The sequence below is a fragment of the Lissotriton vulgaris genome, chromosome 8 (assembly GCF_964263255.1).
Source record: "Lissotriton vulgaris chromosome 8, aLisVul1.2, whole genome shotgun sequence".
In the NCBI taxonomy this organism is placed as follows: domain Eukaryota; kingdom Metazoa; phylum Chordata; class Amphibia; order Caudata; family Salamandridae; genus Lissotriton; species Lissotriton vulgaris.
The window spans coordinates 600,557,419-600,584,854 of record NC_141696.1 but is presented as its reverse complement, the minus strand read 5'-3'; the positions used below and the strand labels follow the sequence as shown (position 1 = coordinate 600,584,854).

The window sequence follows — 27,436 nt, the reverse complement described above, 5'->3', positions numbered from 1 at the left end:
CCCTCCGCAGTCATCAAGAGGCGATGGCAACGGACAGTCGCAACAAGGACAAAATGAAATCGTACGCGGACACAAGGAGGAGAGCCAGATCACTGTCTCTACATGAAGGAGATCGTGTCATTGTCAAACAGGACCAACAAAGAAAGACTGATTGTCATTTAAGAGCTGAACCTTTACTGGTCACCCAGCAGAAAGGCACCATGATAACGGCGGAGTCCGATCGTCGACGAATCACCAGGAACATATCACACTTTAAGAAGTGCACTCGGGACATGGAAGAAGCACTCACCAAGATGACCAGAGTGTCGGTCAGTGAAGGTCATGATTGGTCTGACCAAGAGAGCGGGAGCCAGACAAGAGATCCTCCGGGAGACTCTGCGACTGAGACTGGAACCATGTCTTTGCGACCCCGCCGAGATATTCAACGACCAAAAAGACTCATTGAAGAAATCTGAGCGAGTTCATTGTTTTGTTCATTTGTTAAGAAAGGGGGAGATGTTATGTAGTCAGCAGTCTAGTAGCTGGGTGGGTGGAGTTAGCCGGGCACCAAGGGAAGAGGAGGAGCCTAGGCAGGAAAGGGGCAGATAGAGTAGGGACAGGGACAGGGAAGGATGTACATAATTAAGCTCCTTGAAATATGAAGAATCGTGTCTGTCTTCCTTGAGTCAAGACACGACAGAAAGAAACCAGAGGTCTAAAGAAAAGAGCCAAAAAGCGAATGGTACTGTCAAAGGGAGGGATAACATGCTCACGTTTCTGCAATATAAACAGGAAATGGCTGGGACATATACAATCAAACTGTGGGGTTTTTCTTGTAAAAGTCTGAGAACTAACAAAGGAGGTGTTTCGAAAATGTATGAACAATGAGTTTATAACTATAAAATGCATTAAAAAAATTAATCAAGATTAACATTTTGAAATTCTGCCAAATTGTTAATACATTCTTTAAAGAGTACAACAAATGAGAAATTCCTTGAAGAAATGTGTCCAGAGTACCAGAGGTGTTGGAAGAGAATGAAGGGAAGAGAGAAAACATTCAGGAAGGCAATGGTCCGCAAAAGCAAAATGTTTCACCTCTGTGTGCATCTGTTTCCCATTGGATAGTTGGTCTCGTCTGCTTCAATAGAACTGAATCTTCTGATCTTGCCCTTTTACAAAATATTGGCATGTAATTAAGTGGGAGTCAATCTGCTGGTCTTAGGATCTCTGAGCAATCTCTTTTGCTTGAGCCTAATTCACTGTTGCAAGCCTTTTCTGAATGTTTACCGGTTTCATAGTCACTTTCAAAAATTGGTTTCTCACCAGCGAGAGAATCATTCTCTTGTGTGAACAGATGTTCGAAAGTATCATAGTCCTCTAAATGAGATTCTTCCTAGTCTCTCTGGTTTTTAGGCAAAACTGCAAGATATGGTAAATCATGGTTGTCTGATTAAAACTGCAGGGCCATAGGCCCTTGTGGGTGCGCTTCCTCTGGAATTTCAGTTTTTTGGAGTCCATCATGTTTATCCAAGCCAAGAGGAAAGAATTCTCTTTTCCATATTTTCTATTTACGTTGATAACGTTGCTGCCCTCCATTTCATTCGAAAGTAGTGCAAGGACTCTCTTCTCTCTTAGTTCTTCAATACTCAAGTTCTCAGTAAGAAGGGGCTCCACACAAACAGCTCCAGGATCGAGGATTTTCTTCAGTGCTTGCAAGGGCAGATCATTGCTTCCTCTGTTTGGCCTCTCTTTTCATTGTAAAGGAATTGTTGGTAGTGGCTATATATGTTTTGCTTTTTCTATTTGCTCCATTTTGATTTATAGGCCCAGGGTTCTCTGCACCACTATTCTCCTGTACTTAATGGAGTATTTGTCTCTGGCGGTATAGCTTTCTTTACGAAAGGTTTAGTTGCAGCTCTACAGTTCATGCAGTTCCTTACTTCTTGAGGGGGTACTTGTTTATTTAGTGCCCTTAGTATTGGTTTTGTAACGCTTGCTGTATCAATCAGGCATTTTGCTGTACTGAGCCCATTTTTTGGGCAGCTCCAGCATTTGAGAAGGGTTTTAGTGTCCAAATATTAAGAGAAGTTAGGAACTTGTTGAAAGCAACATTGAGTTATGTGAGTGTTCTCCAGAGTGTTGGCAGTGTTCAGGTGTTTGGTTTGCCTTTACTTTCTTGTTTTGAATTTGCATGTGCACCTCCTCTTTAGGATATAGCCAAAGATTCTTGTATGTTTTATTCACTTTTCCAAGTTTCACCATCTTGAAAGTTTTCATGAAGTGGCATTGTAATTTTCCAAAGAAGCCATCTATGGGGTATGTGGTTGCTTTTGATTTTCCAAATCATTAAACTTAAAAGTGTGGCCCTCCTAATGTGAAAATGCAAGAGAAGTCACCAAAAATGACAGGATTCAAGCCTTGCCTCAACTGCAGAAAGCAGATGTCAGTCACGGACCTGTACCAGGAGTGTCTTTGGTGCCTGGAATCCAGTCCCGGCTCAAAGTTGCGTGACAAATGCACCCGAAGATGATTCAAGGCTGGAAGAAAAAGTTCTACAACGCAGAGCAAAATAAGTTGACATCTTCATATAGGTTATAGGGCCATTCCCGTGACCAATGTACTTCCTGTTCGAAATCTTCATTTATTCAAGGTCCAAGAGCACGTATGAGACAGTGAATTGAGACTTCACCCCATCTCATCAGTCTCATTGTAAAGAGACAGCACAGGAACATCAAGATTTGAGTCACACTCCCTAGAGGTCACTGGCTATGAAACCAATAACCTCATCTTACCCAGAAGAGCCGGGAGGTCTCCGTCCCATTGCAGATCCTACAGTCTATTGAGGCCTTCAAGGAGACCATGCTGCAAATATTTAGTACATTTCTTGTTGGCTCCTGGTGCGCCTTCCTGCCCCACCGAACTTCAGATGCTTCTAGTCAGGTTACTGCCAGTCTGGCACTGTTTGTACCTTCTGTGGGACCTATTATCAGGCCTGTATTCACTCTCCTACAGTATTCCACTTCGGCCCGAAGATCCATGCTTGGCCCTGCTGTCAATACAGACTCCATCAGCACAAGCTATGGTCCCAGTGCCTACATCAGACCTCTGAACACATATTGGCCCGAGCTTGACCAATGTCGTGCTACGAAAGCACAAAAGTGCAGCCAGTTGTTATGCAGCCTATCTTTAATCTGGTGCCTCTTCTGCAATATAATTATCAGCGGAGGCTCAATTTTATTTTTGTTTCTGAATCCCCAGGATACTGATGATGATGGTGAGGGTAAAGACTTGCTCCCCTCTCAACATACTGTTGGTGCCTTTAAGCTGACTTACAAAACACCACTGGGCTTCACAACATCCTTGGAACAGAGCTTGACTCGCTATATGGGCCACCAATGGAAGAAAGTGCCTCATATGTGGTAGCGGTTTGGAGGGCAGCTGAAGTACTAGAGATACATCTGCCGTGTGTGCGGACTAAGCCAAATGTTTTATAAGAGATTCTGCAGCTTGGACCAGCAATGTTGGTGCCCTTGCTTCTATTCAATAGCTATCTGGTCGAAACAGTGATCTTGTCTGCTCTTTAGTTGTTCAGTGATCTTGGCTGCTCTTTAGTTGTCCAGAGTTCCTGTCTGCTCTTTAGTCAGCAGGTGCCCAGGTGTGATAAGTCTGCACCTGGTTATCCATATTTTCTCACCCTATTCAGATAAGTATAACTGTACATGCTTCAGCTAGGGGATATTGAATGCCAGAGTGATCAAATTGAGAAGACTTTGCCAGAAAGATCAAAAGTAGGTTTTGAGTCTCGAGGTGGTGCTGGATGTATTCAATCGGCTGGGAGATCCCTGGCTGGATCTATTTGCCATGGTCAAGACAATTTCAACAGTTTTGAGTGTTGAAGTTTTAATTGGAGCACTCCCTGGAAGATGCATTCTGACTGGAGTGGACACATTGTTTCTTGTACTTTTTCCTGATGCTGTTTCTCCAGCCCAGTGTTCTGAAAGAGATAAAGAACTACCAGGCACAAGTTATCATAATTGCTGCCATGGATCGAGCCAGAAGAGAATGTTATTCCAAACTTCTGAACTTTAGCATCTGCCCCAAGGTCATGCTATCACCTCGTGATGGCCTCTTGTCTCAGCAGCCAGACAGGTTGCTTCATCCGAACCTCCACAAAGTACACCCCCATGTGTGGAGATTGAGTGGCGGCAACTGACTGCATCTTATCTGCTACCTGAAGTGGTAGATGTAATTCTTGCTGCCAGACACTCTTCCTCAAAATCTGTCTTTGCTGGGCGTTGGGACAAATTTGGTATCTAGTGTGATGCCCGAAACATTGACTCCTGACCAGCTAAGCTGTTAGACCGTCTGTTGTTTCTTTTTTCTTTAGCCCACAAGGTTGTGCAGTAAGTTCTGTGAAAGGTTATTTGATGATCTTTTCAACATTTTACATTTGCTGGACTCACTGTCCTTGTTCAACTCACCTGTTGTGATGAGTTTTATTAAAGGTTTGCCACACATTTTGTGATTCCCCCGTGGGACCTTACCTTGTTCTTAACATTCCTCACGTGTACACCCTTTGAGCCTATGCATAGTAGCTTGCTGCATCTCTTGACTCTGAAAACTGTCCTCTTGTTGGGATTATGTCAGCTTGTCCTGTGAGGGAACAGCAGGCACTTTGAGTACAGTGTCCCTACATGGCCATCTTCCTAGACAAATTGGTGCTGTGACTCCAGTGACCTTTTTGACTAAGGTTGTGACTCCCTTCCACGTTTGGCAGTGGATCACTTTATTGGCATTCTTTGCTCTGCCTCACAACACAAAAGAGGAGGAGGAGGATAGGCTTGAACTTCAAAAGGGCTTTGCATTTTTACATTGACCGTACCAATCCCCATTGAGTGGACAATCAACTCTGTGTGGTTTTCTGAGCGAAGAAGGGGAAGGCTGTGCAGAAAGGATCCTGTCGTGGTGGATAGTGCTCTGCATCAAGATTTGCTGCACACTGGCCAAGAAACAGTCCCCAAAAGGTCTGAAAGCCCATTCCGCCAGGGCTGCTACCTCCGTCCTGTTTGAAGGGGCAACTGTCCTTTATATTTGCCAGACTCCCAACGTCGGCGTTGGTGCATACATTCAAAAATCACTACTGCCTCGACAGCCAGGTCCTGCGAGAAGGGCACTCACCCACTAGGGTCTGCATGACTTTTTGATTAGAGCCCACTCCACAGGCCCTCCACCTGTGAGAGGTACTGTTTGGTATCGATTCAAAGGTGATGATCCATCCTTTGTTAGAAGTATCCATCAGAAGAACAAGTTACTTACCCTTTGTAATGCTCTTTCTGTTGCATACTCCATGTAAACGCAGATTCCTCACTGCCTTTCTACCTACCCATTCTTCGGAGTAGTAATTTTTGACACCTGTGAAGTACACTGAGACCTACAGTTATTTTACACTCCCTATCTGATAGCGCGGAAAGGGAAGACAAGAAACTTACATGAACACGCAAGGGTGGACCTGATTTGCAGCTCTGCTCCATCAATTCCGGGGCAGTTTGGAGCCCATGTGGAGATGCATGGTGCTATCTACCAGCGCTTAGGACCATTGATAGAAAATTCTCTGCGTCCAGTCTGGTGCCTGTGGTATATTATAGAAGAGGATTCTGCAGTTAGAGTATCCACCAGAAAGAGAGTTCCCGAAGGTAAGTAACTTGCTTGTCTGTAACTTCAAGCATAGTGTTCCCCACCCCATGGTTAGATTTGCTTGTTCCATGTATCAATGGAAAATCTGCAATTTATATATAATGTCTTGCCTTATTTTATATTTTTTCCACTATCATTAATAAAGGCCATGATGGCTATAGTGCAGCGGTCTTGTCTGATAGCCACGTTTGGGTCGGAAGGGCACTCATCTCCCAGAAACTCATTGTGAGAATTATTGCCACAGCCAACTTCAGTGCAGTCCTAAATTTCTCCCCACTCTGGACTCTTCCTTCTCTTCAAAGTTGTGAGGTCATTTTTACACACCTCGCACATCTCCCAACCAAAGTTTTCTGTTAAGCCATTCATATATGTTGTTGAGAGGGTGCGAACATTTATACTTGGATTTTGATTATAACAGTTGACTTATGCTACTGATTGAACAATAAAACACAGTTAATAAATTGTTGTCTATATTCTTAGTGTGTTCCTTTACCTTTTCTCCTAGAATAGTCTCTTCTCTTCACCTATCCTAACTGCCTCTGTTACTATCAACTTAACTAGGGGTGGGCGGATCTCTTGGAGTTTCACTCCATGGAATTCCGTGGAGTTACATAAAAACTCTCTGAGATTTCGCGGAGTTTCGCCAAAGGATGAAAAATATGCACGTCCAGCTGCTCATGCTGCAATTTAGTGTCAGTAACACAAGTAGTGCTGAAAAGTCAGCATGAATGGCACCATGTGGTACGCAGCCATTCAAGTTAATTTTGCTGCTGCTTGAGGAGAAAATCTATTTGAGCAGTAACAAATCTCCTTGAGAAGCAGCCCCTGACCACAAACTATTCTCGCTTGCCAGCTCACATTTCTGGAGCCTTGAGGGGAAAGAATTCCGCCACACACAGATTGGCAGAATTTAACCAGAATTCTGCCAATTTTGTGAGAGGCATGAAACATTCCATCGCCCCTAATCTTGACCTCCTCCTCTCCCTTACCTGGTCAATCCCCCAGTTTTGTTTTCACTGTTCCGTCACGCAGGCCACTCGTCTTCTGGAAGTTGACAGTTCGAGAGCAGCTGTTATAGTGAACATTGCTTGAGTGCTGCTGATGATGAGTCTGTTCCCCAGCGTTAAAATTTGCTCTAAATGTTCTTGTCTGAGATCCCTTCTCAGAATAGTCTGCTCAAACATTATGCCTAAGCCAAGGCCGTGTGACAGACCATATGACCTTTGAAATGTTCGAGGCATAGATCCTTCAGGAAAGGCAGCAGGTAGACTCTAGGATGTCATTAGATTTCAGATACATGTGATGACTGACCAGCCTGCAAAGATATACCTTCTAATTTAGGTTGAGGAATGAAGATTATAAAACATTTTGGGTAATCTCTTAGAAAGGTAGAGGTAGTCTTCGTATTCCTTACATTGGGCATTTGTACTCTGGAATGTTGGGTACAAGATTTTTGTCGCACACTTATATTGTAGACAAACTTTGAAGGACAAAATTTATCAAAAAGTAAGTGCATTTAGGACAGTATAGATGTACTATTCTTAACTCCAAATCTATGTAGCTTCAAGATTTATATATCATCGGCGTATATATATGTGTGTGTGGAGTTAGGTATGTATAGAACATTTGTATATACTTACTTCTTGATATTTTGTCCTCATTATTAGTGTCTCATGATATTCTGTATTCAGGAACCACACCCATTGAGTGTATTTTGTTCACCGAAAACTCAAATATAAAACAGCTGGAAATGGTTGTTACTGATCTAATTTCTCCAAAGCAGGGACACATAATCCTAATACAGAATCAGTAAGTATTTGGTATTGTGGATCTTTAGAGTTGTTAGACCTCTTTAGGTTGGTAACTTGCATGGAAAGCTAAGTCACCTACTTAGATTGGTAGGTGAATGAGTGGTTTAGTTTTCCATTGCAGGTGTCCTCTTCCATGCTACCCTCTTTGATCATATTTGAGCTTTAATATAGTCCTTGGAAAATATCAACTCAAATCAGAAAGTAACTCCTGCTTCCCTAGCTAAACAGTCTCCTTTCCTAACAAGTAAAATGTTTTTATCAAATATTCATTGAACTAAGATATTCAGTTCAGTTCAGTTCAGTTCAAAGCAAGTTTATGTACACCAATAGTCCTTACATTTTTTTTTAAACTTTCATTAATAACATTTTTAAATCACATTTCTTAAAACATCATAAAATTCCATGTAATACACTCATTTGTCCTATCCACAGTTCATATACACAGAGCACCTGAAACTATAAAACAGCCTTTCAATTACATTCACATTTGAGGACTGCTTTAACTTTTTGAATGAACTTCCCCATGGCACTATCTATGTCGAAAGTACTCATTTTGGTTAAAAGGTTTACTGCCTGAGCCCTTTTTTTGATATCATACTTTTTAAAAATCGGGCGTAAAAACTCTTTTCGTATATCAACAACCTTTTGACAATCAAATAATATATGTGAAATGTCACAAGTTGCTCCCAACAGCTTCCCTTACTATCAATCATGGATCTTTTTACCCCACTATTGACAATACAGGGTTTAACCCCAATTCTTAGCCTTGACTAAGATATTAGTACATTTTTATAAGACATATGTCAACTTTTAAAATATAATGAAATTATATATGTGTGACTGACGTGATCTACTAAAACTCTACTCCATATCTAAAAAAATTAAAAATTGAAGTGAAGACTTCATGAGTACAAGAAAAGAATGTGCCATAGGACATTCAGTGTTTAAGAGAAGTGAAAGGAGATTAAAGTGAATAGAATTTGGGAGCATTGTCAAAAAACTTTTTAAAAAACGAAAGTATGCATTGCCTTCATGCTGCCTCTAGCTAGTGCAGTGTCTGCAGAAATAGTGGTCTGGAAGATAATGCTAAAATATCTTCAAGCAAAGATTGCAGGGAGAACATTAGAGGGATGAAGGTTATATGATTTCAGGATGCTATACCCGAGCCGTGCCGAGTAGCTGGGCCACTGATAGGTTATCTTTCATGAACAAGTAGTCAGTAATCATTCATAAAGTTTTATATAGCGCGAACAAGATTCCGAAGGATATCAGAGCGCATAATACCTTGACAAAGCAGAGAGTCTAAAGGTGAGGGGCACCGTGGGGCCTCTCCAATGAGGATAGAGAGTGAAGTCGAATTTGACGGTGTGTGTAAAAGTGCCGCTATTGGTTGCTGGAAGAAATGAGGTGACCCTGGGTTATAATGCTGATTTGGAGTCTATGCCATGCCCCTGTGATGGAAACTCAGGGCAAACAATGCTACATTTCACGTTTGTTTGTGGATTCTATCTTATGTATTCAAAGCATTTTCCGGTCCCTTTTTTAAGACAACGGGGTAATAATAAACTGAGAGATGCATTAAATATGTTCTTTTATTTGGTCGAAGAGGAGGTAACTACCCAATTGGGTGCTTTGTTTTTTTAGGTACCTGTAAGAGCTCGTCGTATTATGAATAATGTATAGGCTTGTTGAATAGTTTTAACTCTGCAACTTATAGTACATGTACTTCTAACAGGGAGTGTATTTTATTTATTTGTATGTTTTTATAGATGTAATGTGTTTTTAATATCACTTAGTATGTTTTGTATGCATTTAATTAACACGCATTGCACTTTTATGGATACAACGAGTATTCGAATGAAGTATGATTTGATCGATTGAGTGTGATAGATAGAACCCAGGTTAAAATTGATTTAAAAATGCTAGAAAATATGTGGTTCAGGAACAGGGTGCGCTTGGAAAAGGAGTGGGCTGGGTGACTGGCGGCTGGGTTAAGAAGTCAGTGAGAGATCAGGTGCAGGAGTTTTGATAACAACAAAGCCTTCGTGGTAACTACATGTCTTGATGTTAAAAGTAAAAATAAGTATTGCATTGATGCTGGATTCAGGGTAGCTGGATGGCAGTGGGTTGAATGAAAAATTATAAAATAATCCCTAAATGAAAGGGGGTGGGGGGTGCTGCTGTTTTTCATACCGAGAGCTGTGATTATCAGGTTTACCACAACATCTTTTTTTTAAAAAAAAACATAAGATTAGAGTACTTACTTGTTTGTAATATATGTAGCAATGCCTTTGCAAATATTTGAGCATAGATGTATTTAAATCCTATTTAACCTATTTTTTTCCCTATGTTTTTTAACCAGATAAAAGAGCATATCAAATTGCTGGAAAAGGGTGTAGCTCATTTGGGAGTGGGCACGCCTGGAAGAATTAAAGCATTAATAGAGCAAGGTATGCTTTCTCATTTTCTTATTTTGTATGTTGTACTAACGCAAAGGTAATGCAGCAGAAATTGAATACATGGCAAACAGCTGTACAATATATCACACGCATGTATTTCACTTAACACATTTTATTGTTGAGCCAGTGCCTCGAAGATCCGAGCACAATGGAAGATATGATAAAGCTGAGATTCAAAGTAAAATCTTAGACATACACCCAGAAATTTAGCCAGTCAAAATATTGATTATTCATAAATATATGAATTCCTAAATGCAGCCAAACTCATTTCACACTTATGTTAAAATTAAGATAATTTACAGTTTTAACTCGTATCCTAGAACATTTGGGAGGAAGTCCTTTATGAGTGAAGATAGAGATGATTAGGATTGTTTACAATTCTTTTACTGGCCTTTTTATCAATTCAAAACATTCTCATAGGTCTTCGTAGTGTTGTGCTATGACATGTGTGATATGTTTCTGATGGAGGCTTCCTCGCTCAGTTTCTTTGCCTTATAAATACCCCTCAAGCACCAGACTTGGTCTGGAAACTTCCCAAGCAATAGCTCTTCATCATAGCCTCGTGCCAGTTCGGGCTGGACTGTTCCCATGAGGCACAGGGTCAAGACTGATTTGCATATGGCTGGGTCTGAACTTGGGTGGCGAAGTGAGCTAAAGAATGATGATTGTTTCAACCCAGATCTGTGACTGAAGTGAGTGTCTGAAAAGTTTCAGCACTCCGTCCATCATCTCGTTGTGTTTGCTTTGTTCGCCCTAAGTTGGCAGGGTATCACCAGACGTGGGTTCCTTGCTCACTTTGCCACTGATTTCAAGCTAGCGTGGCTGATGAGGGGTGTTACTCCGAAACCCGTCCCAGGATGCTTGTTTCTGGTCCAGGGAGGACCTGGCTTGGCAGTTCGGGCTGGACTGTTCTCAGGGGGAGCAGGGTCCAGACTTATTTGCATATAGCTGGGTCTGAACTGAGGTGGCGAAGTGAGCTACAGAACGATGATGGATTCAACCCAGATCTGTGACTGGGGGTGAGTGTCTGAAAAGTTGCAGCACTTCGTCCATCATCTGGTGTAAATTCCTGATTCTCCACACCTCATTGATGTGAATGTGGAGCTCTTCGCAGTGCTTCACCAACACATTTCCTCAACTTGCGACAGGGACAGCTTTCTGAACTTTTTGGGGATTGAGATGGACTTACATGTTACATAAACTGTTAAGTAAATACTTGTTGCTTGCAAGTTCCAGTATTCTCCCTGTAATAATATTTAATATTAGACCCTCTAGGGTATAGCAGCATAGAGAATGACATTTTGTGGCACAATATGTGAAATGAAATTTTGCAGCACAATATTGAGTTTTAGCTGTATTTTTGCACCACTTTAATTACAGTTCATTAGTTTTGAATTTATATTTTAAAGTCCGACTTACTTTAGTAGAAGATATATAAACCCCACCAACCTATCTTTATACTACTTGTGGGAATGTGCTTTCCACATTGTTATCCATATATGCACATCTATCCACTCTGCATCCTGTACAATAAAGAACAGTGTGCACCCTCACTTGCCAACTGGCTTTATTGTGTATTACCCCATATCATGTAGGTGGTCATACACTCTAAAATAACTTTTCAGTAATTGTTCCACTACAATGAATGCATGTTGTAATCTGTCTGAAAGTGTTCACTGTTCTTTGTTGCAAAGGATGCTATGGAGTTACTAAAATGGGCAGGGGACCAGCCATTGCCGTGAGATGGCAAATAAATATATGTCTATATCTATCTCCATACGTATAGGTATCATAATGGGGGTGGCAGAAGAGTTAAAGTTGACCATATCATTTTAAAATTGAAAAATCTATTTCTGTCATGCCAGGAGCCTGTGCACAAACTGAGCCATCAACATGTTTGACATGTCTGTAATGGAAGCTTCTATTTCAGGATGTCTCGTACGCAAGATTCTGGTTAATATGTATTGGCTCATGCTTTAGTTACACAGGCTGTGTCTCTTCAAAAGACCCCTTGTTACATTTCTTAGGCCCCATCCCATTTAGAGGACATCCACTTTTCAGATTTTTACGTCCCCTGGAGGCGCCAATGTGCAGCATGTACACATTCCTGTCTGCTTATTGCTTAATGAAATGTGTGTTATGGTCCCATAGCATTTTGAGTCTTGCCTGCTTTTCCTTTGAACATAAAATTTGTCTTGTAACATCACTTCAAACTTTTGTCATACAAATTAGCAGTTGCATGTGTGAACACGCATCCACAATCAAGTAGCTAAGAGGGAAGATGACATGGGCATTTTGGAAATTAAAGCATTCATTTTAGAAATATCACAGTTTAAAAAAAGAAAGGAATACATTACTTAATTCTATCAGCAATGCTTCTGGCGTATCCACTGCAACGCCTGCTGCACCATAATATCAGTAAATCTTAAAACCTCGCACACCTTTACCACCATCTTGCATGTAGAACACAACTACATCCACACCACGCACTTACAAAAAGGTTCCCTGTATCTGAATCTGAGCGCCTCATGGCCTTGGCAGGGTTTGAGGCGCTCTACAAATGCTTTAAAAAACTGGATTTGGAAGTGACAAATGTGTTCGCTAAGTGAATGTATGACGTTACAACGCATACATTCACAACGCTGAATTTTTCATTGCTTTCGTTACAATGCAAGTTGTTACAACGACTTGCTCTGGAGGACCTTGGACTTAGGAATAGTATGATTTACTATTCCAACTCCAGCCTACGTAACAGTAGGGAAGGTGTTGGAATAGTAAATCATACTATTCCTTAGCTTAGAGCGCCCTCCAGTGCAAGTCGTTGTAACGAATTGCGTCATAATACCCACGATGTAAACATACCGCGGTGTAACGACCGCGTTGTAAAGGTCGTTCTTCGAGGCCAGTAGACTAAGATGAATAAAAGACCGGAAAGCACTTCTGCGAGCCCGGGAATTGTGAAAAAATTACTTGTAATGTAGTTGATTGGTGATTTGAAGGTGTAATTTGTGCAGTATTATTTCCTTCAAATAGTGACTCACTGCTCTTTAGCATCATGCAATCCATAATGTGTGCTTTAATGGTTCCTCTTACCATGTAGTCACTAAAAGACTATTTGAATGTGTCTACTTGCATTTTTGTTCACTCCTACTTTGCCTCTCTGTATGTTTAACCGCTTATGCTCAGGTTATCCGGGCCATCCATCTATAAGTCTAGTCTGTAGCATACATGTGTAATTAGTATTACTTTCTTCAAGTAGTCCTTGGTCTCACCACCACCATGCAATACCTATAGACTGACCCATAAACGGACTCTCAAACTATTAATAGTTTTTCTTCTCTGGGCTTCCTTCATCCTCTTCCCATCCCTCTTAAATTCAAAATTTGAAAATCCATGTAATGTCTGTGATGCACATAAATGCTATCTGCTCTTTTGTGTCTTTTAGATGGCCTCACTTTGGAATCATTGAAGTATCTCGTTCTGGACTGGAACTGGCGGGATCAGAAACTGAGGAGAATGATGGATATTCCAGAGGTAGAGATATCATTTGCATTCAAAGTGGTTACAAATGCCCTCTTTTTAGATCTTTTGCTTTCTTGTAGTACCACTGGCATCTTGGATCGTGTGATAGAACAGCGTAGATAGTGTGGCACTTTAGAGTATTGATCAGGATGGAAACATTGTGAAACATGCATTAGAGTGCTGATTATTGGAACTGCATGCCAGCAAACTCCATTGGATTGTGTGAGGAAGACCCTCATCTAAGATGGCCACTGCATCAAAGTACTGACGCCATTTCTCCCAGCCTTTCCACATTCTTCTCTCCTCATAGGAGTCTGCATTAGCCTGCTTCTTAATGTTGCAGATCTTCAAATATTTGGTCCAGCTAGCCTGACACTTCACTTGCCCCATCTCCAAGAGCCTTTGCACATGCATTCTGGCCTGACGTTGCTGATTAGGATGCTGTTGCCAGACTGGCACTTGTTCATTACTCCTATCGACCATCTGCAGTTCTGTCTCCCGGGGGGGGCTTTAACCGCATCGCTGCGGTGGTTATTTTTCTGCTGTGCTGAAAAGTGTAAATATCGATGTTACATGACGAGCTCAGCTCGTCATCAGCACACGACCACCGTGGCTGATGACGAGCTGAGCTCGTCATCAGCATCGAAGGGGTTAAAGGGTCATCCTGCTTTCATGCACCATCAGTTTTCCAGCATATAGCACATTACCTCCCTGTGTATTAAATTTGGTCTAGCTTCCACTTTCCCATCATCATATAAACTTTATTACTATCTCAGAGAATCAAAAAAGTACATCACAGAACAGGTTCCATTTAAAAAGCAATAAAAACAATATAATAACATAATTAAGAAGGGATTAATAGTAGACATTGCAGCAATTCATTATACAATGAATATAGATTCATGGATAAAAAGGCAAGAATCAGAGTAATAATTTCCTCCGCCTAACCCACATAGCATACAAAAAAGGAGAGATACCGAAGACTATCAATCTATGGGTATCCGTAGACAGCAGCCTAAGGATTTCAAGATAATGGCCCGGACCAACATCTGTACATAGTGGTATTATCCATTTTTTTCTCAGTAGTACATAATGGGGACAGAGAAAAGTAAATGAACAATAGATTCTGTCGAGGATTTACACGCAGGATATAAATCAACTACTGGAGGATACATGCACCGTATCGAACAGAAAGAGTTAGTTGGTAGGGTCTTGTATCTAAACTGCAAAAAGAGCTTATGGGCCAACGGGGGAGTAATTTCATCTAATGCCGTTTCAAAACATGGAACATGTTTATTAAGTTAAAAAAGCTTTAGTTAGGCCTGAGTCATGTTCTGTTAGTTCCAACTGAACTATTTTTTCCCAGTACATCTTTTTCAGCATGTCTCTCGAGATACTGCTCATGATTCCTGGGCTAGACCAAAAGCTGTCCATCCCCAGTTTCCCTAGTAGATCACACAAGTAGGAAAACCACCTTATGGATGCAACCTGAGGAAATCTTAAAAGATCCCTTAGGGCATCCCGATAGGGATCCAGCTCATCTGTTGTCCATAGTCTAAACCAAAATGATATTATTTTATAATTTACTTTATGCTTTAGTTGTTTATGAGCAATGTCATAGTAGAATGGAATCAAAGGGAAACTTGCAGGGAGATCCACAAGTGATCTTAAGAATCGATTTTCAACTGAGGACAGATAGGCCAAAGAACAAACACCCCAAAGTTCCACTTTCTGTTCATGTGGTGAGTTCCTCACCTTCCTGAGATACCTTATGTCTCAGTCCGGTCTGACCCATGACATTTATCTGATTGATCATCCCCGTAGGCAGTCTGTATTCCATCTGCTTTGTTTGGCCGAGTCCATAGCTACATCCCCTACCAGCCACAGCACTTAGCTAAAGGCCTGCTCAACACAAAGCACACCACTAAAAACCTGACTAGAATTTAGAGGAAGCATTGGCAAGGCTGTAACCATGGGGCCCAGCAGGGCCCGGCTTGTCTGTATTTTGTCCAGCCCTCCCCGCCCCCCCTCAAATCACATGCTGAATTTCATTACCTTTTATTTCTAGCGGCTCCTCTGCGAAGGCGGAGTAGCTATGCCCCACTGCTTTTAAGCAGTGTAACTAAAGGAAAAATAACTCACACAAACTGAAAGCTGAGAGCACGTTGTTTAAAACAAAAAGCATAATTTCCTTTCTGTGTTTTTACAGCCAATCGGGGATTGGTTGTAACCCAGTCCTACCCTGGTGTTTTTTTTTTTTTTGTTTTTTTTTTAAAACCTTTATTTATGAAATGCACAATACACAGCGTCTGCCTACAACCCCGCAGGGCCGGCAGCTATGACATACAAAAGAAGGATAAAAAGGAAGCCATTCGGACAGAACGCTGTTAAAGCCAACTATAAGCAAAGAGTATACTGTGGAGTAGCGAGCGATAGTGTGAGGATAGAGAAAGGTTTAATTTTATGATTTTGTCGAGTACGAATTATAACACTACAAGGAGGGTAGAGGCTACTAAATGACCAGGATAGCTATAGTCAATCGAAGAACACTGAACCCCGACCCCAAAGAGGAGAAGAAACATGGAAGAAGAAGAAAAAGAAGAAAAGAAAAAGAGAAAGAGGGCCATAGAAACAAAGAGAGAACATAAAACACAACCCATCCCCCCACCCTGCATACCAGCGGAAGGCCACGGCCCACCCCCCCCCAATAGGCATGCCTGTCGCCCCAAGAGAACCCCCAAGTGGGAAAGAGAATAGAGAGAGTGAGAAAGAACATCCCACTCCCCAACTCCCGGAAGAGGAGGGAGGAGCCAAATTCAACATATCTCCGGTTCCCCCCCGGCCCTATAAGCATCCCCTCCCCGAGAGTATCAGATGCAAACCAGTAGTGGCAAGCGAAACTGCAGGTGGGGAAATCAAATCAAATTCTAGAAGTAAATCAAACCAAAGGCAGTATCATGCTCAGACAGTGGTAGTCCCAGCTCAACCATCTCATACACCAATAACAAGGAAGAGCGATTTAGCCCTGGCCTAACCCCGGGTACGTCCCCGAATGGAGTTCCTGGAGATAGCTCGCCCCCCTGAAAACCCCAGAAACAACATGGCAGCATATACTAGAAAGTCAATGGAGGGCCTAACATTAGTCTTCCCGGACATACCCGCAGTGCAGTCTCTCCCCACTCCGTAAGATAGTAAAACACTAGTAGTCTTAATTACGATAGAGACGGGGTGGGTCATTGCGGTGCGCACAATCCAAAGCGTAGCAGGATAAGTTCCAATCCGAGTCCCATTAGCTCGTCAGTCCCGATATACAAAACAGAGGCCTTCAGCCCTGGCCAGAGCGCGCGATGGTAGAAAACAATACACGATGTGTGCACACAACATTTACAGGAGCAGTTTCAATCCCTGTGCAGCCCACCCGGATAAGCATTGTGTCATTAATCACCCCAAACACGACCTAGTAGCGGGCACCCATCGAGGCTAGACATTAATATTCACCCTTTAGGCCCCGGACCCAGACAGAACCCCCCTCCCATCATCAAAGAACACAGCTATACAGGATAGACACAGGTTCAATTGGGAAAGAGGCTGCAATTGCAAATCAGTCACCATATCCAAACGATAGACAGTCCAGGTCACCGCCAGCCGATCAAACTAGCCGAGATGAAGGGCCACATCAACCCTGGCCCGATCGACGAAACTTCTCCAGGCATGGCCATTCCAGCGGATACCCGTCCAACAGAACAATGGAGCAAAATGGCCGCTCTCGACGGGAAAGGTGAAAAAGAGAGGAAGATGTGCGTCCCCGGTTTCCATGCAGGAGCAATGATGGTGGAGGCCGAGCCTCGAAGTGCGGAGTGGAGAGAGACATTGTAGCAACATCCACGTCGATGGGCAAGCCGACAGCACTGTTGTCAGTAATCACCGGCGACAAAGTAGGTGCCTGCTGCAACATAGTGTCCAGCCCAAAAACAATGGTAGGCAGCAGAGAGCCAGAGCGCCACCGGTGTCTCGGCGCTAGAATCGCCTCGTCCATTTTGCGGCACAAATCCTTAGTAACTTGCCGACACGTAGTTCTGAGATCTGTGATGGCTACCAGGATATCAGTATAGGTGGGGGCCCGCTGTAATCCCACACAAGACGGCTGTTGGGTCCGTATCCCCGGTTCACAGGAGTGAGTTAGGGCGGGCGAGACAGTATGTCCAGGCGACAGAGAAGCAGCCCTCTCTCCTTCCTCAGAGACCGCCATCTTTGCTTCGGCAATCCGGTGACAATGGGAGAGAGAGGCGATCAAAAATCGGGAATCATCAGGCAGGGGCGCCGGCAGGGGAGCGGCTTGCAGGGCAAAAGAACAATCTGTAAACGACCCCCCGCCGCTGGTTCAGAGGCTGCTCCCGACGCAGGCGGTCCCGGTCGCCTGAGCCGAGTTAGCCCTCCGGGTACACCGCACTACAGTACGAGGGGGGGTAGGGGTCTCGTCCCGCCCGTGCCCACCGCACCGGGTCCGGGGAGCCAAGGGTGCAGAAATGACCTCACCGTCTCTCCCCGCCGGCGGTAACCCTGCTGCAAGCAGCGGCGCTTCCAGTATCCGTCTGCCCGGTTCATCGGCATCCCTCGGCGGCCATCAGAGCTGGGTCTCGGGATGTGCTGGCAAATGGCTTACACGACAGTATCTCCGTCCACACGGCTGATAGAAGCCTCGGAGGAACGCGGTTGTGACCAGCGCGTGCATGCGGTCGTAGCGCCGGATCAATAATTCAGGATCAGTAGCAGGATATCGGTGCGGGAGTAGGAGGCTTGCGGAGCCGGGAGCCTACACGTCCGTCCTGTCGGCCATCTTGGCTCCTCCCTCCCTACCCTGGTGTTTGATGTGTCCTATACGAGACTGCTTCACGTGCATCCGGCAGCCGCCTACCGGTCTGGAATCATGAAATGGAAACTAGTGGTCAATCTGCTAAATCGTGCCCAGGTACCTTTCAAAGAGTCGCATATGCTGCGAGCACTTGAGTCTAGTCCAAGAGGCGGACACAAACTGTCAGAATTGAGGGCCATGCAGATAGCGAGTTCAGAGCAGACTAGAGTAGTGGGAACATGCACTGACTGTGGCAAACGTTTTACAATCTAAGAGCACTGCCCTGAAGAGCTGTAAGCAAGCCTCAAATATGCACCAACAACCCAACCAAGCCTCCTCCCTCCTTTGGAGTAAGTCTGGGGAAAGCTGGCCATCAATGGCCAGGCCTGGTGGTTTTGAATACTGTCCACATCTTGTGTAAGGGTCAGATATTACTCACAAATCAGTTTAATATTACATTGCCAAGTGGGACCTTCCCAAATAAACATTTATTCCTCTTAACCCATGAGATAAATAACGTTTTACATGTTGAATAACAGCACCTCTTGGCTTGTGTACCAAAACGTGTGGCGTTTACGAAGACTATTTGTTTTGCTCCTGGCCTCCTTGCCTAAAAGTAACTCAAAGAAGCGCCCTGTGCTGATTTGCATTACTTAGCGCCAACAGGGCATTCCATGGGTGATACATTAGCGTCATGCAACGGCTCATGATTTCTGACGCCAAACCCTATTTACAAAAAATTTGAGACCGAGTTTTGTACCAAAAAATAAAGCCTTTTGAAATAAGTTGTTAAAAGGAGAAATGTTTTTATTTCTCCTTTCTTTGCCTACTTTGTATGTGTGCGGCACTCTACAGCACATATGCAAAGTAGGAAACTTTTTAAATGTAGTCTAAGCATAGTATTTTCTTCTGTAAGGGTAGCCTTCCAGTACAAAATCTATGTCAGACTTACGCACTCACCCTCGCACAATGGCGCAAAGGTGTGTATGTGATGCTCAGCAGCATACATTTGCACTGGGAAGGGAGGAGAGCCATGTCTCCGTAGATATGGTGCTCCCCTGCTTTCTCCTTACACAAAGCAGCGCTGCATTTTTGGCTGCTGTGCTGCATGAGAATTTGGTAAATCTGGCCCACAATTTTAAACCCTTTTAGTTGTGCGCGTGCATAGCTTTTGATCAATGGTTCCCATGTTGCCAAATCGTTGGAAACAAAACATTTTCCCTAACCTCTTCCCCCTACCATCTTCTGCACTATTAGAGTACAAAGAACACACAGGCTTGGCAGTTTTTAAGTCTCTGCACTACTTATCAAAGGACTCCCAAGTCACTTGCCAGGTAACTCTGTGGCTGTACTTTAGTACGCATATCTTCAACATAAGGAATACAGGCTTCTTTTGTAAGATAAAGACTCATTGGAGAGTGGAGAACACTTTTGCCTCCCCCTATTAGAGTAAAACAGGTAAGTTATAAGATAGTTTTAAATTGCGCCTGCAGTATGACATTTTCAAGTATTGCCCCACCAGCTAACGGCCAAAAAACCAGTGACTCTACTGACTACTATACACAGGTAATGATCGCCTTTTTAAATGAGACTGGGTTTAATCATCATTACCAGATGGATTTTAAGCAACTTCAATTTCTTACAAAGTTAATGTCTTTTATTTTGCTTCTGCGATGACCATGTTAGAAAAGCGAAGGAGCGTACAATTCATTCAAGTTTTCCAATTCCATGCACGAGTATCTCATCCATTCCAATTTTTTTCTTTGCTTTCTGGGATGTGAAGTTAGGATTTCATTAAGGGATCAACAACCCTATGATTTCCAGAATGCAAAATGTGGATTGGATCAGATAATCACACATGAAACTTGAGAGCTCGGCTTACTTCGGATAAGCACTTGAGGACCATAATAGAGGTTTTAAGGCTGTTTCAAGACCACTACACTACACAGAGGGGTCATGTCTGAAATGTGTTATTACAAGAATTTAGCTTCTACTAATGATAAGGTGTCACTTGCAGTGCCACTCATAAGGCATTCAGATGTCACAAATACATTTAACATACAAAAACAACAGGAGGTAACCCCTATTGTGCTTAACCTATCTCTCCATACCAGTCCATATGGTGATCCCCTTGGGCTGGCATGGAGACATAGGCTAAGAACGGTAGGGATTCCGTCCTGTTGTTTTAGTATGGCTGAGATACTTTGTCAAAATGTAACAGAAATCCCATCCACTTTATTACTAGTGCCATAATACTCTATCACTTGTATTAATGGAGGTCTGGATACACTTGTAATAGGGTGGACGGGAAAGTTGCCCCAATTGTGAGAAAGTATTCCATCTGCCAAACTCTAATTAAGCCCTTAAGTCTTCTTCCCTTCCACTCCACCAGATTTATCAGCAAATCTAAAATGTGTGGCTTGTGGTATCCACAGAATGTGTGGACTCCATCATAGGACTGGAAATTAGCTGCCAGTTCATAGGTCATAAGAGTGCCACACCAAGTTACTGGCTTTCTAATGGTTTGCCATTGCATATATAGTACTAATCAAGAGACTCTAGTCAGTCAAGGGGAGGTGGTAAATAGTGCCAGCTTGGATAGACCTTCCTCCTAACATGGCTTTGCCTTTTAGATACTTGGATTTTCAGGGGCTCCAGTATTAGGTCCTAATGTGTTTGAATAGTTTTAGGAGTTCATATGTCTTCAGTCTAATTTAGTATTTGTCTCTTACCGTGTACTGTTGTAGGGAGTTCCTTTTAGCTTAAGCTTTGATTTAGATGTGCTTGTTGTTCTCCTCTGTAGGGTTCCCCTTCTTTCTCAAGAGTCCCTACCTTATTTGATCTGTCTGCTATGGAGTCCAGGCCCTATGGCCACCTTCTGTAAGTGCATTATACAGAAGAAAACTTTTGATCGGTTACTTTGTTGGAATGGGAAACCGAGTTCCTCTGGTACTTAGTATTATAAGGAATTTAGGAATGTCACAACTAATACTTATTAAGAAATGCTCTAGAACTCTGGAGCTGCAGTCACTCCACCAATTGAAGTATTCTTTTTCATGCATTCCCTAAGAGCCATGCTGGTCTAGCTGTCCTTCATACTAATAAATGTATTGTAGGCTACTTTCTTTTACTATATGATCATTCAGGGCCTCGTTTGGTGCACAGAAGGAACTGAAAATCTGCCATTTTCTGGAGACAATTCTAGCTTCACGTTTTGGGGGGGGGGGCTTTATAAAATAGGCATGTTGTATTATTGAATACTTGAATGTCCTTACTGAGATAATTGAGAGTCCATCACTGATGATTTTAGTTCCGAATCTGTAGTTTTTACTGTTATTTTCAAGACTCCTTCGCTCTGTCTTCATGATATCACATAAAGGTCCTCAACGAGACTTTTTTTTAGCACTTTGGCATGCACTCCTTCTTGTTATCACAGTGAGACAGATCTTTGATGTCTCAGGAGTGCTGAAAATGAGGCAGGTCTGCCCTCAAGACATAAAGGCGAGAGCTCCATCATCTTTGTGCCGGGGTGGTGGTGGGGGGTGGCTGTTATATTATGTACATTTGTGTACCACTTACAACCATGAGTATGGTTCTGTAATACACTGGGAATCTGGGCAACCTTTATGGTTATGGGGGTATCCTTTGACTAGAGTCAAAGTGATGTATTGACAATGTAATCTGGTAGTGTTTCATTTTCTTTATAGATGTGTCATACTGAGTTGCAGACAAGATTAGAATAGACGTTGTGCATTATAATGGATTGTGGTTGCTAGATCCTTTCATTTTCATGGCAGTCCTGTTCTCTATGAATGGCAGAAATATTAACATAATCTTCTTTTGATGAAGTGATCTTCAAAACAGAACAGCATGATCTCTCAACATGCTTGCAGCTGTAACAAAGCCTATTGCTTGCCTGTTCACTCCTTATTTTACATTACTTTTTTACAGTCTCCTGCTTTTCATGACTATCTTCCCACACTCCAGCATTTTCCTGGATCTCTCCCAGCAACCTAAGAGTACACGCTAGAAAACATGTTATGTGTCCCAAAATGTGGAGGTGGTGTTGACATGTATCATGTACATACATTTTTGTCACAGCTTACATAAATCCTATATTGAATTGATGCAGAAACCAGTATTACAGTGTCATGTTTTACAAAAATGAACCACTTGCCATGTATTTTGCACACATATTTCTTGGATAAGTGCTGATATAACTATCTTTTAATCCATTGCAATTTTAGCCATTTACTGCCCATTTATAAGCAATTTCTCAAAACGTCCTCATGGGAGAATCTCCAAATACACTCCAAAGTTGTATTTAAGCTTTAGCAACTTTTGACCAATGTTACTGCCCCAGGGTACTTTGAGATTCACCATTTTCCACATCTTTCGAGAACAATCCATTGGTGGAATACTTCTATATTCCTTTAGATGTATCTTCGAAATAACTTTTGTTTATGACTCCAATAGTTCTGAAAGCACTATTGGTCACATGTTTTGCCTAACAAGCCCTGGGATAAAATAATGCCATAATTTTACAAATGGGACTGATAGCTCTGTGTGCTTTAAATATCTTACTTATATTACAGCACGTTTCTTTGATGATAAAACCCCTCCTCCCGCACCACAAATCCTTTCTTTCATGTTTCCATTAGTGAGGACCATGCTTCCCTAATAATAAAGTCTTGTCTATGACCCCATTTCCAGGTTAAGCCTTTGGAGGACCCTAGGTAGTCGAAATTTCGGCGCCCCCTCAGGAGTTATCTCCTAACACCCAATGCACTGGATTTTACCAACTGACAGCTGCCAGAAGATGAGCTTTTAAGAGCGACTGAGTCATATGTATGAAAATTGCATTTTGCAATTCCTAAATAGCGATTTTGTAGAAATCGCTATTTGGTAATCGCAAAATGCAATGTGACAAAACACAGAAAGCAGCGAATCCCTAATTACGATTTCTTTAATATCGCAAAAACAGTTAGAGAATCGCTATTAGTAATTGCGACTCCATTCATTCATAATGGCCTCAAGGCCCATAGGTGCGAATGGTCTTGCATTACCTAAATTACCCTTACCTCAATTGCGAATCCCAATGCCTTTCATACATTCAGAAAGGCCATTTTGTTTTCGCAAACAGGCGATTTTGGAGATTCGCACAGTTTGCAAATGCTAAATACTTTGATACATGTGGCCCACACTGTATGTCAATCTGATGTCTCTGGTTTATGTACTTTAATTTGTTTACAGGGACATAACATTAATACAGTATTTTCTCTATGAAGTTTTTAATTTAAAGTTTTAGTTTCTTTGAGTTGATACATTTTTTTCTATCTTTTGGAAACAATTTTTAGGAAAGCTTGATTGTAATTTTCTTTCAAGATCAAATCAATATTATTTTGATCCGTTGTCACAGGGCCCCTAATAGGAGTGGGGCCCATAGAATGGTGCCTACTTAGGCTATTTGGTGATCTGGAACTGTACGGCCCTGAGCCTTGGCTAATCACAGCACTAAGCTAAAATCCTGAATAGTACCAGAGCAGTGGTTCAACCCAGCACACAGTTTCAGGCCTGACTTTCACATACCTATAGCTCTGACCAACCCAGTTTTCAGCTCTAACGTGGACTATCTTCAGAACGCTGCCAGAAGATTCAAGGGCAAATCAACACAAGAATGTTGTTGATTTAAAAACTTTGCTCCATCTTCCAAGCACCAAATTCCCTGTATCGAATATTTTTTGTGAATGTCCTACTATACCAGCCTGTGACCTTTAAAGACTGGGGCTCTGCCCCTTTCACCTTCAGTACTGACGCCACCTGGCCTAGGGCCAAAGATCTGCACATTGTACTACTACATTGGTGAACCTGGGCTCCTACCACTCTGAGACCTCTAAGGTCACCAAGGGAGTACCGCAGGGCTCCTTTCTGAGCCCTACCCTGTTCAACGTTTGCGTTGCTCCCCTGGCGAGACTGTTGAGAAAACTGGGTTTCATCCCCATATCTTATGCCGATGATACCCAGTTACTCCTTCCTCTTGACAAATCTAACCCTTACCAAGCCATTTTCTGTGAAGGAATGAAATCGGTAGCTGAATGGATGAAAAATAATTTCCTCCAACTAAACGCCACCAAGTCAGAGATAATGCTTTTTGGCGATCCACCTTGGTATGGTCTCCTACTTGGTGGCCAGAGGAACTGGGCCCCACCCCTTGCCCTAAATCAGTGGTGAAAAACCTTGGAGTCTGACTGGACCAAAAACTCACCTTGAGAGACCATGTCTCCGGTACCATCGGAGCCTGCTTCCACAGCCTCAGCATGCTCAGATGAGTATTCCCTTTCCTACCTCTGTCGTCAAGAAAAACCTTGATTCAGGCACTAATTTTAAGCCGCTTAGACTACTGTAATGCGCTGTGGATCTCAGCCAATGAAAGGGACATAAATAGATTACAGGTGGTCCAAAATACCGCGGCTCGCCTGGTGGCCGATGTCCCCCCTAGAACAGCCTCCCTCCCTTTGCTTAAGAAGTTACATTGACTACCCATACGGAAAAGGATTAATTTCAAAATCTGTTGTATGGCCTATAGAGCTGTATACTTACTAGGCCCTAGCTATCTCATTGAGAAATTTGTGAACTAGGTTCCTCTTAGACCCCTCCGTTCAGGAGACAAAGCCCTGATTTCTGTTCTACGCATCAAAAAATCTCGACAAGGGGGTAAGGCCTTTTACCATCTCGGCCCTCGCCTATGGAACGATCTCCCCATTCGTCTACTGCAATGCACAGACTACTTGGCCTTCAGGAAATTACTGAAAACCCCGCTCTTCTAACTAGTCTCCTCGGTTCGCTGATGCGTCCTAAGCGCCGCGATACCCTTATGGGGTGATTCATGCGCTCTATAAATAAGTAAATAAATAAATTAACATTGGTTCACTTACAGGAGTTTTCTGTCTACATGCGTCTGTAACAACAGATCGGATCTCTTTTGGAGCCTTCTTTGATGCCCATCAGTTACATTTGATTAAAGAGGACATGCCAGTGCCTGACAACCTTCTGGCGATAGCCTGTAGAACAAACCTGTGCCACTGGAAATAATGCAGACTAACTCTGACACGCGGGTAGCCTGGGTCTGTTACTTATGTTAATGGTAAAATTCTCCTTCGGTAATCCCAGCCTCTTACACAATAGTTTCCAGCACTGTAACAAAATAGATTTGCATCTTGAACATGGAAAGCCACCTTAAGCCACGATGCTGACTGGCTCTAAGGTCATCAGCTAACTTCTTACCCATGATCCTTCTACATCCAACACACACAGCCCAGATTGTGCCCTTCCCCACTCATTTAGAACGCTGATTTGACTTGGTCCTCCATCTTTTCCTTTCCTGTTTTTTTTAAACTAATCATCGCTCCGGAGTGCAGTGTGCATTGTACCCATTTACCCCACAATAGATCAAGATTGTTGTATTTCTTTCAAGGGGTTCATTTATCTGTGTCAACAAAAAAGAGAGGGGCACCAGGAGCTCGTTCAGGTCCTGTGTTTGTGCTCCACAAATGACTGTTAAATCACTAGGGACACTGTTCCATGTAGGGGGTGCAATGTGACACCCACTCAAAAAAAAGGAAAGACATAGGGTAGAAAATATTAGAAGAAGAGGATGAAAAAAAGAGATGCAGAGGTTCATCCCCAGTATCAAGGATCCAATCCAGAAGGGGAGGGCCAATTCTTGCCTCTTAGTTGCCCTCACACACCCGAAGGATGTCATGCTTCATCATCTGGCTTTTGCTCCTTGTCGGGTCGGCGCTGCAATGCCCGACGGGCACCCGAAGGGTCACTTTGATGGAGATCTTTTAAGAGAAAAGCTGTTTGGTAAGTGAGGGTGTATGGGGTGGATCTGGTGAAAAAAAGTGGTGAGGTGCGTGCAGGGGTAGATAAAATTACCTAGGGGTATCCACAGGTGAACTCTTTAATAGTGTGGTGCCCCTGATAAGTTAAAAAACCAAAAGGTTGGTGAGTTACTATGAGGCCTGATGTGCCTGTGTAACTTAACAAAAGGTTGAAATAGTTTACGCCTTAGTTGTCTGACAGATCAATGGCGTTTCTTCAGGACCTAACTAATGAGGTTAATGTGCACAACAGAAAAGGAGGGGGTTCATAACAGGCAGCCGCTGGGAGAGGGTAGGTGCTTACAAGCCTGCACCCGACGCAACCCCAATAGGCACCGGGCATCCAGCGGTGACTAGCCTTGGGAGACTGCTCCCCTGTCTTGTGAGGGTACCTTCTGCGCTTGGGCATATCTACATATCAGGATTGAAGACCACAAAATAGGGAAATTACCCCTGCAGCCTCCCCCAAGCCACCTCTCACTCCCGCCGGTTATCTTCACACTTCTGGAACCCCCTCCATTTCGGTTCCTGGTCGACGCCGGTTGACCTCATAACACCTCCACCAATGTCGACCACACCGGCACCACTTCTAACGTCGCCCGCTCCTGGGAAGATGTCGCCCCCGGTTTTAGCCCTGAAGGGGACACAACGTCGGGCCGGCGTCGGTCGATTCCGTTCTTGACGTTGCTCGGGGATTTCTATCCCCATGTCCCTGCTCTTTATTTTAGGCATGTGGAACGGCCTGAGGAGGAAGGGGAGGACTGGGAGAGATCTGAGGACCCTCTCGCAGCTGATTGTGAGGATGATCAGGACTGGGCAGAGAAGTTGGGGGAAGCCAGTGGTCTGGATACCTCACTAGACCTTGGCATACTGTCTTCTCCTACCGTGGCTATGGAGGAGGGCGCTAGTTATGCTGTAGTATTGCGTAGGGCGGATGAGGCACTACACCTCATGCTCCCTACTGTGGCCATCAGGACTAACCTCCTGACAGAAGTGCTTCAGCCAGCGGCTACTTCTGCAGAGCCGTTGCTACCCTTCAACGAAGCACTTTCCGATGTTCTTTTGGGCACCTGGTCCAGGCCCACCACAGGGGCTCCTGTGGATAGAAACGTGGGCCGACGCCATCCCCCGGCTCTGGGTGACCCCATTATCCTCTTCCAACACCCCACCCCGAGAGCTTGGTTGTCGAAGCCTCTGCTTCCCGACCACATTCCCTTCTGCACCACCGGATAGGGA

The 27,436-nt window shown here is 43.3% G+C and overlaps 1 protein-coding gene across 2 annotated transcripts in view; it reads left to right on the top strand.

The window, feature by feature from the left end:
* The window catches only part of CMSS1 (cms1 ribosomal small subunit homolog), a 940,652-nt gene that overhangs the window by 899,010 nt on the left and 14,206 nt on the right, over nt 1-27,436 (top strand). For both annotated transcript variants that reach the window (XM_086934451.1, XM_086934453.1), the window contains 2 exons: nt 9,847-9,934; nt 13,389-13,477. In XM_086934451.1, coding sequence (XP_086790577.1) covers nt 9,847-9,934; nt 13,389-13,477 — 177 coding nt within the window. The remainder of the gene's footprint in view (nt 1-9,846; nt 9,935-13,388; nt 13,478-27,436) is intronic.